Source organism: Oncorhynchus tshawytscha, linkage group LG33 (genome assembly GCF_018296145.1).
Source record: "Oncorhynchus tshawytscha isolate Ot180627B linkage group LG33, Otsh_v2.0, whole genome shotgun sequence".
NCBI classification, from domain to species: Eukaryota; Metazoa; Chordata; class Actinopteri; order Salmoniformes; family Salmonidae; genus Oncorhynchus; species Oncorhynchus tshawytscha.
In genome coordinates, this window is record NC_056461.1 from 25,970,787 (window position 1) to 25,984,513 (window position 13,727).

General features: G+C 43.0%; 1 protein-coding gene across 10 annotated transcripts in view; it reads right to left on the minus strand.

The window, feature by feature from the left end:
- LOC112233464 (glutamate receptor ionotropic, NMDA 1) overlaps positions 1–12,855 on the minus strand; it is a 29,972-nt gene extending 17,117 nt beyond the window's left edge. For 4 of the 10 annotated variants that reach the window (XM_024401116.2, XM_024401112.2, XM_024401115.2 and 1 more), the window contains exons 1-10: positions 12,159–12,855; positions 8,401–8,535; positions 7,879–8,055; positions 4,873–4,935; positions 4,071–4,168; positions 3,690–3,811; positions 2,090–2,264; positions 1,837–1,981; positions 1,516–1,602; positions 234–384 (exon numbers count right to left, since the gene is read on the minus strand). In XM_024401116.2, the coding sequence (XP_024256884.1) occupies positions 234–384; positions 1,516–1,602; positions 1,837–1,981; positions 2,090–2,264; positions 3,690–3,811; positions 4,071–4,168; positions 4,873–4,935; positions 7,879–8,055; positions 8,401–8,535; positions 12,159–12,407 (1,402 nt within the window). In that variant the 5' untranslated portion in view covers positions 12,408–12,855. The remainder of the gene's footprint in view (positions 1–233; positions 385–1,515; positions 1,603–1,836; positions 1,982–2,089; positions 2,265–3,689; positions 3,812–4,070; positions 4,169–4,872; positions 4,936–7,878; positions 8,056–8,400; positions 8,536–12,158) is intronic. The other 6 variants (XM_024401110.2, XM_024401117.2, XM_024401118.2 and 3 more) reach the window with 6 other exon arrangements.
- Positions 12,856–13,727: the final 872 nt, after the last annotated feature.

The following is a 13,727-nucleotide window of genomic DNA, read 5'->3' on the forward strand; positions in this document are numbered from 1 at the left end:
ACACACACACACACACACACACACACACACACACACACACACACACACACACACACACACACACACACACACACACACACACACACACACACACACACACACATGCCAACAATCACACAAAGGCACAATCAGCAACATGCATACATATATAGATACCTACTGCATATATATGTATGCATCTCCAGTTGGTACTTAGCGGGCGTAGTAAAAGCACAGTGATATCATAAACGTCCCTGTTGTGTTACCTGGGATGGTCTCATTTGGTCCAGTGCAGATCACCTTTTTAATATCTGCCACTCCATTTAAGGTTTTTTCCTCCTTGCAGGTTCCATCCTGCTCAGTGGGTTTCACATACACAAAGGGCTCCTGGTGTATGGTCACTATCTATAACAGACGGGAGAGAATGCTGTTTATCACACAGTGGGCTTTAGCTCACACTGACCCTGAGGGAGCTCTACATCACCAGCCCTCCAGACAACAACCCCTCCACAAGGAACACATAAAACACACACACACACACATGGTAGAAATGGAGAGAGAAAATGAGAGAGAATGAGAGAGAAAGAATAGTAGAATCCTTTGCAGGCCCATTCCATTGAAGATTCTGTAAGATATAAAGCGTTGTTTAACTTATAATATATATATATACACTGAACAAAAAATATATATAATGCACCATGTTACAATTTCAATGATTTTACTGAGTTACAGTTCATATAAGGAAATCAGTCAATTGAAATAAATTCATTAGGCCCTAATCTATGGATTTCCCATGACTGGGCAGGGGTGCAGCCATGGGTGGGCCTGGGAGGGCATAGGCACACCCACTTGGGAGCCAGGCCCAGCCAATCAGAATGAGTTTTTTCCTACAAAAGGGCTTTACTACAGACAGAAATACTGATGTTTGATCAGCTGTCCAGGTGGCTGGTCTCAGATGATCCTGCAGGTGAAGAATGTCGAGGTCCTGGGCTGGCATAGTTGGTCTTCGGTTGTGAGGCCCGGTTGGACGTACTGCCAAATTCTCTAAAATGACGTTGGAGGCGGCTTATGGTAGAGAAATTAACATTACATTCTTTGGCAACAGCTCTGGTGGACATTCCTGCAGTCAGCATGCCTATTACACGCTCCCTCAAAACTTGAGACATCTGTGGCATTGTGTTGTGTGACAAAACTGCACATTTTAGAGTGGCTTTGTATTGTCCTCAGCACAAGGTGCACCTGTGTAATGATCATGCTGTTTAATCAGCTTCTTGATATGCCACACCTGTCAGGTGGATGGATTATCTTGGCAAAGGAGAAACGCTCACTAACAAGGATGTAAACAAATTCATGCACGACATTTTTGAAAAATAAGCTTTTTGTGTATATGGAAAGTTTCTGGGATCTTTAATTTAATCTCATGAAAAATGGAACCAAGACTTTACATGTTCCATTGATATTTTTGTTCAGTATATATATATATATATATACTGTATATATGGAATATCATTGTTTGAAGAGGGTAAAATGTGATACCTTTAGTCTCGTGGACATCTGAAAGCCCCGCGGTTTCTCTGTCTCTCCTCCCGGCCAGATGATCTTCCTCTGATTATTCATCACCACCTACATGGTCATGACACCATGATTAGAGGAGTGCTGACATAGTGTGTGGAGCTGATGAGAGCCAAGCACAGGGGAGTCCAATACTGAAGAGTCAGCTGCTTTAGCAACAGCTCAGCATCTAGCTAATAAAACCTGCTTTCTAACTACCATGCTTACTTCTTCATAGAGGTGTAATAGCAATAGACAGGAAGATCACAGTAAAAACAGAAATAATCACTGTTGCCATGAAGTTACCTGTGTTCCATTGTAAATCCCAACTTGAATGAGTCGACTCTTCTGGTAGTTGAGAATGCTGTAGTGAGCGTACTTCCTGTCGCCATCGTCATTGAACTCCACTCGTCCAGTGAGGCCCTCTGGGTACTTTGATGACATCAGAACCCTGAGCAAGAGGAGAAATTGAAGTAGATCTGAGTGTGAGAGTGTAGGGGAATAGGCAGAGTGAGAAAGTGTTTGTGTGTTGGTGTCTTCCTAAATTATACAAATGTACCTTTTGAAGAGGGGCCCGGTCTTCCAGATGTTGGTGTTTCCCACGCAGCCTCTGGGCGGCTCAGTAATGTTCTCCTTCTCAAACAGCTCCTGGATGGACTGGGCCACCACGGCCACTGCGTCATTGATGTGGGCCGACTCGTTCTTGCCGTTGATGAGCTGGAGGCCAATGAGACCTGCTCACATCACACCAACAGCAGAACAAAGTAAATCAGTGACCTGCTAGACTACCAACCATCCGGATCCTTTTGCAATACACACACTAAAAACTTATAGGAACCTCTTGTTCAGCCATCACGAGGAAAGGTCCAACCGCAAGTTTTTGATCCAGCACCATCCTGTTGCTCTATTTGTGAAATGAATTTGGATCATCCAGCACTGGAATAAACAAGCACTGGAACAAGCACTGGAATAAACAAGCACTGGAACAAGCACTGGAATAAACAAGCACTGGAACAAGCACTGGAAGTCTTTGAAGCATGAACTTCATCTTGATGGAAATTGATTTCGGATGTTATTTTTTTATTCCTTTCCGAGAAGAAGAGGCAACATGATCAGAGAGTAATAGCTAGATCAATATTTTGAGGTTGTTAGTGAACTTTGCCCAGCATGGGGGGAAAAAGAGTCCCTTGAAGTTGGATCGATTCAATTCTATCACCCACTTTATAGGGGTTAGGTTGGAAAATACCACAAGCAGAAAGCTATAGTGTATGTGTGGGACCAAACAAACATACATCAACTAGATTAGAGAATTAATATACAAATTACATTAACAATCCAACTTCAGCTAAGTTTTCTTATTGCAACTGGTCCAGTAGTCTTGCAGACTCCTGAATGAAGCCACAGAGGTGAGTTTAAGACAGCAACAGATGCTGAGACATGGACATGACTGACAAAGAATTATCTGCAGGGATCGGGGCATTGCCTTACGTTAGATAGCGCTACTAATCGTCTGCACTGAGGGACGAGCATCACGTAGGAGTGACGCGACCTAAAGTTAGACAATGGGAGTCAGGGGTGTTGGAGTGCCTAGGGGTTTACGCTTATGTTTGTGACCACAAAGTGACATATTACGTGAGACTTGTGCAGACTCCGGGACATAAGAAAGGACAGTTGTAGCTTACCATTCTATTTCAGTTACACTTCAATGTGGGGGTTGCAAAACACCCTTTATAAACTCATGATAACCAAGCTATTAATATATCAGAATGGCATTATAAAGGCAGCAAGCGAAATTTTGGATAACCCAACATATTTTTAGGAAACATACATGTACGAGTTAACCTATCAATAGTTCTGACTATAAATAAATAGGTTCGGAGACACAGGACGTAACACTGTGTTAACATTTGTTTATGAGATTATAGTGTACATTTCTGTGACTCATTTAAAACCTTTAAACATAAAAAAAATGCTTAAACGTTTAAATGCTTAACACTCAACAAATAATCATACATAATACATTGTTAATAACGAGGCATTCTCGTTATTATGGGTTTTCGCCCTATTCGTAGAGGTGAGATGAAAGGTGACCCCAGAAAAAGGCCAGCATTCTGAAGTGTTTTCCAAGTGGCTGCTGGGTAGCAGCGTACGGTACGTACCATCTGGTGCCTCACTCAGGGCTTTACCCGACATCTCCCGCTCTCCCACCAGCCACACGTAACCCGAGCCCGTCATGTTGAGGAAACGGGCAGCCTTGTAAACTGCAGCAGCGTCCTCTTCACTGAAAAAAGAGATGTTCAGTGACATAGACATGGTTACTTATCTTTAATTTAAATCATTGCAGTAAATCACTACTGTGTGACATTATGCCAGAATTTAGCAATAGAGGTGTAAACTATACCACTTTGAAGTGTAAAATGTAAGTCATTGTAAATCATGTTGTGGTCTAAATAGGAATAGTGAAAATGTACTTATGGGAGGGGCTTTTTGATGAGAGGGGCCTGATGGGACAAGTGGGAGGTGCTGTAAGAGGGTCTCACCTGGCGGAGAGGATGATGACGCGAGCCTCCAGCTCTTTGGCCTCTAGAAGCAGCGCAGTTAAGTTAGTCTCCTGGCTGAACTGGAGGACTTTCTCTGCCTGTGATTGGGGCACAAAATAAGTCAAGCCAACTACTTACCCCGACCTCAGAAACCATGCTGACTCTTTACCTGTTGTGCTCGATTTGGCAGATTTTGTTGAAAAAGGGAGAGAGGAAAAAAAGGAAAGCGATCCAGGGAAATCGGCTCAACTAAAAAAAAATTGGAGGGGGAAAACGTTTGCATTTTTCGCATGCAAACTGAGGGTTATCAAGGCTCCAAAGAAGGACGTGCATGTTAGGTAGGGGGGAGAAGAAGGTCAATGCAACCAGTAACTAAAAACAGGTAAAGAGGAATGACGGGGAAACTTTTCCCCCCAACAAAAAAACTATTGAAAACTAGGGAGGTGCTACAAAACAGGAGGGGGTAGTAATCTGGGAAAGGGTTTGTCCCACACTACCGGATCTCCACAAAGGAATAGACTTGCAATCTCTTTTTTTCTTCTTCTGAGAACATGCATTCCTTTATTTGAATGAAAAAATGAAAATGGTTGAAACGGAGCGCTGTTCATTTGTTAATGTTTATAGTCTTTCCATAACAAAATCATTGTTCAGTGAAATTATAGGGATAATGTCTCAAAGTAAAAAGAAACACGTGCTACCAAGATAGGGGCATTTCTGGGTCGGCTGGTGACTGCTTGGGCTGGTTTCTAGTTGCTACGTTTGGAAAGTTGGTGGGCGGCGTGCATTGACCATGCAAATATACCTTTGGTCCTCGCTTGTTGTCATAGGACAGTTGGTCGAGGTTTTCATAGTTCCTTTTTTTATTCTGATGAGTAATGTGCACAGAGAAAATATGCAGACACAGAAGAATATTAAAAAACTGTTGAAAATGGATCGCAGTAAAGCATTCCAACAAATCTTCACTTTTCTGCTTCAAATTGGGATCCATAACACTGGGGCTTGCAAAGTAAATCAAAGACAGCCACTGACAACTAGCAATCATATTTAATGCTATGTCATATGACCTCATTCACAATCTTTCAAATACTACTCAAGACCCTCAAACCATTGTCCAGCATTGGTCAAGAAACAGTCATACTCTCTATACAACAGTGAGATTGAGAGGGCTAAAATGTCTGTGTCAGCAATCCCAACAGGTAAACAGTCTGATTCTGCAAACTAATGGCCCTCAGGCTCTCTCCATTTTGAATTCCACTCAGTTCCTGCATATTGTGAAAGGAGCCGCAAGGCAGTCTCCTGCTTTGCCTTAGTCAGGGAGCCATTTTGCAGTGAAACACAACATCTTCTGCTTGACAGACCTGCCTCCCCTGATGCCCGACCTTTCAGCTCAGACCGCAGGCAGGCAGAGCGCTCAGGATCTGCGTCCTCCACATCCCAAATGCTACAGTGACTCTGCCGCATTCGTTCATTATACTGCCTGACAAGCAAATCCAAAGTAAATCCCATTCTCCTCAATTGTATTCACGCTCACTCCATTGAAAGGATTACAGATCTGTTATGCCTCAAATGTAATCTGAAGTTATTGTAGTCACTGCTGCTCTGTAAAACACTGCTCCCCTTCCAAATGTTGCATGCTATTGTGTCGTAGTGTTTCACGGTCAGTGCACAATCATAAATCATGGCATTACAAAACAAGTATTAATCGAACTGGAGTGAATGGGACTACAGTCTTCATTTAGAATATAAATAATCAAATCATGTATTGAGTCCCCAAACCCAAATCTATTTTTGTCCATTTCTTTCTCTAGCCCTCCACCATCTTGCAGCTGTCTCTGTGTGGCACTGCAATGCCTTGGTAAAAAAAAACCTGTCTAGATGACTGGCTTCGTTTTCCCAAAAGAGTTCTTTGGGTGCTCTATTTTTGCTACTTCAGTCAAGCATGAATATTGTATGTTGTGTCGCTCATGTCACTATTCTGACTGATTCCACTACAGGTAGAAGATTCTCGCTACCGGCTGTGGGTTAGAACCCCATATAACTACTGTCCCTGTGACTTGTCACAGCAGCGCAGCACATAAACCTGCAATTACAGTGTGAATAATCTGCGCGATACGGAATATGAAATGTGAATAAATAGAATATTTATATTAAATGAGGAAATGACACAAACTCCCCAAATGTGGCAAACTCAGCATTTGCCAAACTGGCTGGCTGAGTAATTTCTTAAAACCACTGATAAATAACACAGATACTTCCTTACAGCATCACATCACACTGTCTACCATCCCAAGGATTCTGTGACATTGATAGATTAATTCTGGTAACTGTAAATCTATCCAATTGTTGCTTATGGCATTATTTAAAAGAGAGAGTGAGAGTGAGAGAGAGAGAGAGAGAGAGAGAGAGAGAGAGAGAGAGAGAGAGAGAGAGAGAGAGAGAGAGAGAGAGAGCCAAGGTCAGACAAGATGGATTCCAAGAAGGAAGAAACATGTAGCTAGCGGTTAACCAACTATTATATAATCTAATGTAGGTATTTACCATAGAAAACTCCACTTCAACACAGGTAAAGTCATTGTATAATCCAATAAAGTCAAAATCCTTTATAACAAGATGATCTATTGACAAAAAAGTATACTTAGTAACTCCTAATCAATCTTGATCATGTTTGAGTGTGACTGATGAACCACAACATGTTTGACATTTCACCTCTCCCTTCGGTGTGGATTATCGTGAGCATGTGTCTGTCACATGAACCGTTTCATCAGCCTCTGATTAAATTACTCTTCAAATCAGGACTCATTTCACTCCGTCACACAATTACAGGAAGGAGCCCTTGAGGGGAACAAACAGCGCAGTGTCGAAAAGTCTTAACCACATCCTGTCTTTTTAACAATGTGTAAATGGGTCCTTCTCTTTTCCTTTAGTGAACATGATCTTTTAGGGCAGGGGTGTCAAACTCATTCCCCGGGGGGGCCGAGTGTCAGCAGGTTTTTTTCACATTAAGAACAAAATAACCAGGTGAGGGGAGTTCCTTACTAATTACTGACCTTAATTAATCAATCAAGTACAGGGGTGGAGCGAAAACCCACAGACACTGGGCCCTCCGTGGAATGAGTTTGACACATGTGTTCATCCCTGCTGTGTTTTAGGCTTTTAGGCTTTAGGCTACACAACCTCAGAGGTGACTCTGGGCTAAAGTAATGCTTATGGATAGTTTGTCACATGCCTGTCATTTCACTTGTATGGTCTCAGTCCATCATTTGACAAGGACACAATAAAACCAAAGATATGTATTTCACCGTCTTAGTGTCTTAGCACAGGACACGATGACCATCTGATATACTGCTGTATGTCAACCATCCATCACATTACAAGTCTCCAAGTGAGCATTACACTGGATTTGTGAACTGCATCCCTTCCAAACAACATACATGTACCACAGCACAAATATTCATCAAGGATCTATGGACCATCATTCTGTTTGGGAGTCATTGATATTTTGCAAAGCCCCAGGTTAAAGTCCGCTATTTGGCTCCCGTTGTGGATTGACCCAGGAGAATTTGACTATGGTGAAAAGCAACATGAGATGAGTAAAAGATGTACTCAGATCAGAACACATTAGACGCTGTAGATGTCTCTAGCATTTTGATGTTAGCCAATGTTCACACAATGGTCAGTGAGAGATGTGTTCACACAACAGAAAGGAAAACAGTTATATACATAGAAGACCTTTGAGAGTTAAACAGAGAGTACACACACACACACACACCCACACACACTGGGGGTCCGGCGAGCCCGAGCGTCTCACCTTTGTTTCCCTCTCCTCCAGTAGGGTCTCCAGTCTTTTCTGCGCGGCCCGCCCCTCGTGGTCATCGCTGACGATCAGGATGATGTGGTTCCATCGAAACTCTCGCATCATGTCGAACCACACGTGAGCCTGGTGGGAGTACGGGGGGACAGTCCGCAGAAAAGACAAGTGGATACTCTGGGGAGAAAGCAAAATAAGAAGAAGGAGTGCGAGGAAATTATTTGCTTGTTATTCACAGTTTTTATGTTCTTTCTTACATATTCATGAGGCCTTTGCAGTTGTTCACAATCAAACAGAAATGTCTTGTCCTTGCAGGACATTTGGAGCAGAATGTAATTCGTCCACAGCTATTTTGGTAGCTAGAGAAGAAGTGGAGTAGAATGTATGTCTCTCTTATTTGTTTAGATCCCCATGGTCTGCTCCATCATTCAGCTCTCCCCCCCTCTCTCCCTCCCTCTCCCTCTGTCCCTCTCCCTCCCTCTCTCTCTCTCTCTCTTTCTCTTTCTCTCGGTAATTTCTCACCTTGTCGGAGTAGATGGACATGCGTGTGGTGAGGCCCACAACAGGGATGCGGTAGAAGCCTGCGGTGTAGGACACAGGCGTGGGGGTGAGGTGGTCGTTGGACTGGGGAGGATGACTCACCAGGATGGCATACACCTGCAGACACAAGTACGGGGATTAAAGGAAAACACGCACCTGTAAAGAGAGGTGAAAGGATAATAAAGTGTATGGACTATTGATTCCTCACTGCGACATGGAAATGTCAAATCAGCTCTTTCCTCTTTTAAACCATCCTCACTTTTCATTAGCATAATTGCTGCATGGTAGATGGTTATTCATTTGGCTCAAAGCTGAATGACACTTATCCTGGATGAAGTAGATAGATGCTCCTCAATGCAGCTCTACTAACTGTATATCGATTCTTAGATTAATAGGATTCTTTAGAAATGGAAAACTGATCCAACTGAGGGGGAAGACAAAACTGGCATGATATGCAGGCATGATGGTTAGTGTGTGCAGCCCGTATGGTTGGGCCTCTTTCATCCGAAGAGCGCTTCCAGGCATCTACCATACCATCTGTCATGGACCCTCTCTCGAGTGACTAACATGACCACAGAGCCAAGACCATCTCATTGAGTCTCTCACATGGTTAGGTCTCCATCTAGGCAGTTAGTAGGCACTGTTCCATGCATTTGACAAGTAAAGGTACATGTAGAACATTGGCACCTTTCTCATCCCCTCTGAGATGATAGGATGGGACTCAGATATTGTGGAACGTAGGGAGCAAAGATATGTCAGCACATAACCATCTCTATCAATTACAACAATCATTTCAATGAAGAGGACCGGGGACATTGGAATTGAGTGGAGGAATTAGGGAGAGACCTGTGTGTGTGTGTGTGTGTGTGTGTGTGTGTGTGTGTGTGTGTGTGTGTGTGTGTGTGTGTGTGTGTGTGTGTGTGTGTGTGTGTGTGTGTGTGTGTGTGTGTGTGTGCGTGTGTGTGTGTGTGTGTGTGTGTGTGTGTGTGTGTGTGTGTGTGTGTGTGTGTGTGTGTGAGAGAGAGAGAGAGAAGAAAGGGATGGGGGAGGGGTGGTTCACGCCTCAGTTCTCTTCACTACATGATATTGCTGCTTTCAGAAGCAATGTAATGCTTGATGTGAATGGGATGGACGAGGGTTTTAGCAATGTGTTTCAGTGTTGAAACAAATCTCAAAGGGGTAACATCGCAATGCATAACTTATTAATGTTGTTTTTATTGTTAGGTTTAAATTGCACCAGTCGTATACACAAAAGATATTGTGACCTAAAAAATAATCGCACTTGAAGTGAAAAACACAGTAATTTTTCGAGTCTAGAGCCAAAAACCATTGCCTTCCATACACTTGTGTGTCTCATTATTGATCTAGTAATAACATAAACCAGTTATAACTACCCATTTCTAATGATTAAATCATACAATTTTCCATAATACAAACTAAACGCCCTTCTCGGTGACATAACGGCAAATGAACCAAGGCATGCACCCCAGCTGCTACCCCTGTGATGCTTTGATGGACGTGCCCATTGCGTACGTGGCCATGTTGGCCTCCTTTTAGGCAACATTTCGTCACACGGCACGAGCTGTGAAAATAGAAACTGGAGTAAAACTCATTTAAAGATGCATCACTCATTTCTCTCTTGGTTAGTTAGTTTGTTTGCAGTTCAGTGGATCTGCAGCTGTGTACACTGAAGTGAGTTGGCCTCTCATCCCCCACAAATCTGTGTGTTTTTGGCCCGTAGATAAAAAACAGTCCGTCCATGGCTTTTAAAGGGTATATTGATTGTCCAGTTCTAAATGATGAAGAATAACTTTTATATAAGACTTATATTAACCCTTGAACACATAGCTTTGTCTGGGTAATAGACTACAGAGATGGGGATAGAGATTTAGCCACAGGCTCACTGCCCATTTTACTTTTAATGTTTGGCCTCAAGTTCTGGTTTGGTAGTTACTCATTATATTGGCTACTGTTTGTGCAACAGCAACCTATGGATATCCAACATAAATAGGTAGAATTTCACTTCAGCTTCCATCTGTATTACCATATGTGATGGATCTCTTAAAGGCTTGGCTGCAGTTTCATTGTATTGTTATCATAGCCTAGGCTTGAAGAAATATTGTATATTAGAGTAACAGTGTATATTTGCAAGAAACAGACTTTTTCCCTAATATACAGTCCCATTTTTAACCATATAAACTGTTAGGTTTGGGGTTAAGGTTACGGTTAGGAGTTAGGTTAAAGGGGAAGGATTAGCTAACATGCTGCAGGTTGAGAGCTTCAAGTTCCTTGGTGTCCACATCACCAACAAACCAACATGGTCCAAGCACACCATGACAGTTGTGAAGCGGGCAGGACAAAACCTATTCCCCCTCAGGAGACTGAAAAGATTTGGCATGGGTCCTCAGATCCTCAAAGGTTCTACAGCTGCACCATCGAGAGCATCCTGACTGGTTGCATCATATGGCAAATGCTCAGCCTCCGACCGCAAGGCACTACAGAGGGTAGTGTGAAAGGCCCAGTACATCACGGGGGCCAAGCTTCCTGCCGTCCAGGACCTCTATACCAGGCGGTGTCAGAGGAAGGCCCTAAAAATTGTCAAAGACACCAGCCACCCTAGTCATAGACTGTTCTCGCTGCTACCACACGGCAAGAGGTACCGGAGCGCCAAGTTTAGGTCCAAGAGGCTTCTAAACAGCTTCTACCCCCAAGCCATAAGACTCCTGAACATCTAGTAAAATGGCTACCCAGACTATTCACATTGCGCCCCTCCACACCACTGCCACTCTCTGTTGCCATCTATGCATAGTCATTTTAATTAACTCTACCTACATGTACATACCACCTCAACTAACCGGTGCCCCCGCACATTGACTCTGTACAGGCACACCCCTGTATATATTGTTATTTTATTGTTTACTGCTGGTCTTTAATTACTTGTTACTTTTATCTCTTATTCTTATCTGTATTTTTTGAAACTGCACTGTAGGTTAGGGGCTCATAAGTAAGCATTTCACTGTAAGGTCTACACCTGTGATTAATACAATTGGATTCAAATTTTTTTCATATGGGATTCACTTTAAAACATACTTCCTTTTGAATCATTTTTTGACTACCTGTTTTGCCATGTATAAATATGTTATTCAATGCGTTTCTATGCGCTAATAGCAGTAAGGCCAAATTAAATGTTTATTCCAATATTTTTATATATATATATATATTTTTTTTTATACCTACAGGTCCCTGGTTCGAGCCCAGGTTGGGGCAAAGAGATGGATGGAAGCAACACTGTTACACATACCAAACGTTACATATCATACTAATTTGAGTGTCCCGGATTTACTGTTATGTTTGATCTATGAGATCAGGCAGGAAACAGGTGGCACATAGTTTCGCAGGCACTGAGATTATAGTCTAGAATGAGATGCTTACTGGTTTGTTCATTGCAAATAAAGTGATCGTCACAATATATCGACCTCATCTGCCCAATTACTCACATCAGTCAGTTCCCTTGAAGCAGAAACGGGAAGATGCAACACACTAAAGAGGATGATTAATTTCCCCCCCAATAGTGGCCATAGGCTTCATACAAATGTTGGACAATTCTCTGAGCCCTCTAAATGATTTGGATTCATATGATTGACATTGAATAGATGGGCTATATATGTGCTAATGATTCATGTTATTAGGCTATTATCATTTAACACCAATGCTGGCACGCTGGCGCACTCCTGAGATACCTGGTTGGAGATGAGGTCCTCGCAGACGGAGAGAGCCATCTGGATAGCGTTGGGTTTGTGCGTTACGGAGATGGCGGTCAACTTGAATTTATCTCTCCCGTATATCTGGTTCGCCTGGGTCACTGCATCCTTAAAGACTTGCTCGTACCTCTTCTGGCTCAGGACGGCTCCGATGTTCACTATCTTCGGCTCGCAGCCAGCCCGCGCACAGGAGCACGAGAGGAACACCGCCAGCAGAAACAAACGCATCGTGTAAACGACCAAAACGCACAGTGGACCCCAGATCCGTCTCTCCCTCGTGTTGGCAGGTGGGCTTTCCCGGATTCTGGACTGCACTGTTCACCCGGTTACCACGACTTGAACCACCGTCCCGCTGGACAGTGTGGAAAATCTGCACATTTGATTTAAGTGCAATGCGGAGGAATGTGCATGGTCAGGACCTTATCCGTTGTTGGACTATCTCCGCTGTTTCAGAAGCATTTCTTCAAAGATTATTATCTTCCTTTGCCTATGTCTCCCATTGTCTTTCTTCCAATGTCGATATAAACGAGTTAGAGCATATTTCGCGGCGTATGCGGCTCCCTTTGTGCACAGTATTATTGCTCTACCGGTCCTCTGTGGGCTCGGCGCGGGCTGTTCTGTGAGGTGATAATACTGACGCTATGCTCGGGGCTGAGCGGCTGTCCTTGGTGCTGACAGCTGTGCACGCGCAGTGGTGCGCGCCTCCGCGATCTTTCCATGATTTCGCGTTGGCGTTCTTCTTCTAGAATGTTAGAATGTCACAGGAAATGAATCAAAGGAAGCTAATCATCAACAAAAAGTATTTTCAACATCTCAACAACAATGTTATTCACTATATGACAGGAATGGTAGTAGGGAGTTTAGATTATGAATAGGGCATCAAAGAAAAGCAAGACACAATTGGTGTGTGAGAACAACAATAATTGATCTCATTAAAAAAACATCATATGTGATGAAAAACGAATGATTTCTTAAAGCGTGAATATTGTAGGTTACTTTAGGTAAGATAAATAAATATTGCAGATGGTTGCTGCCATTGCAATGAAAATTGACACCTCAATAATCCAGTGACCCAACGATTCCAATATGTGAGATTTTTTCTCAAACAGTACTCCTATAATGCACGGAGTAGATGGACCCAACCCACTGGCCACACAACCATCTCAATGAAATGACATTGAACCACCGTGCAAAAGATGTTGAATTGATGTGTGTGCCCAGTTGGAAGCCTGCTTGTTTATTTGGCTGGGGATGTGTCTCCGGTCTCAGTTGAACTGGCTCCTGCTGTAAATCCCCATCATTTCATAGACTCAGACCAACCAGGACCACCAATTACTTGTAGGCTTACATCCCCTCCCTCTCCTTTACTTTCAAACAGCCAATCAATTATGTAACCATGTCATCCATATTTCAACCTCTTCAATCATGCAAAACCTCCAACGTAAGCACAGTATGCTGCTTGTCTAGGCTACTGCGAGCACTGACATGGGGATATACAAATATAAAAACGTCTGAATAATTTATAGAGTTGCATCTTAAAGCATTGCC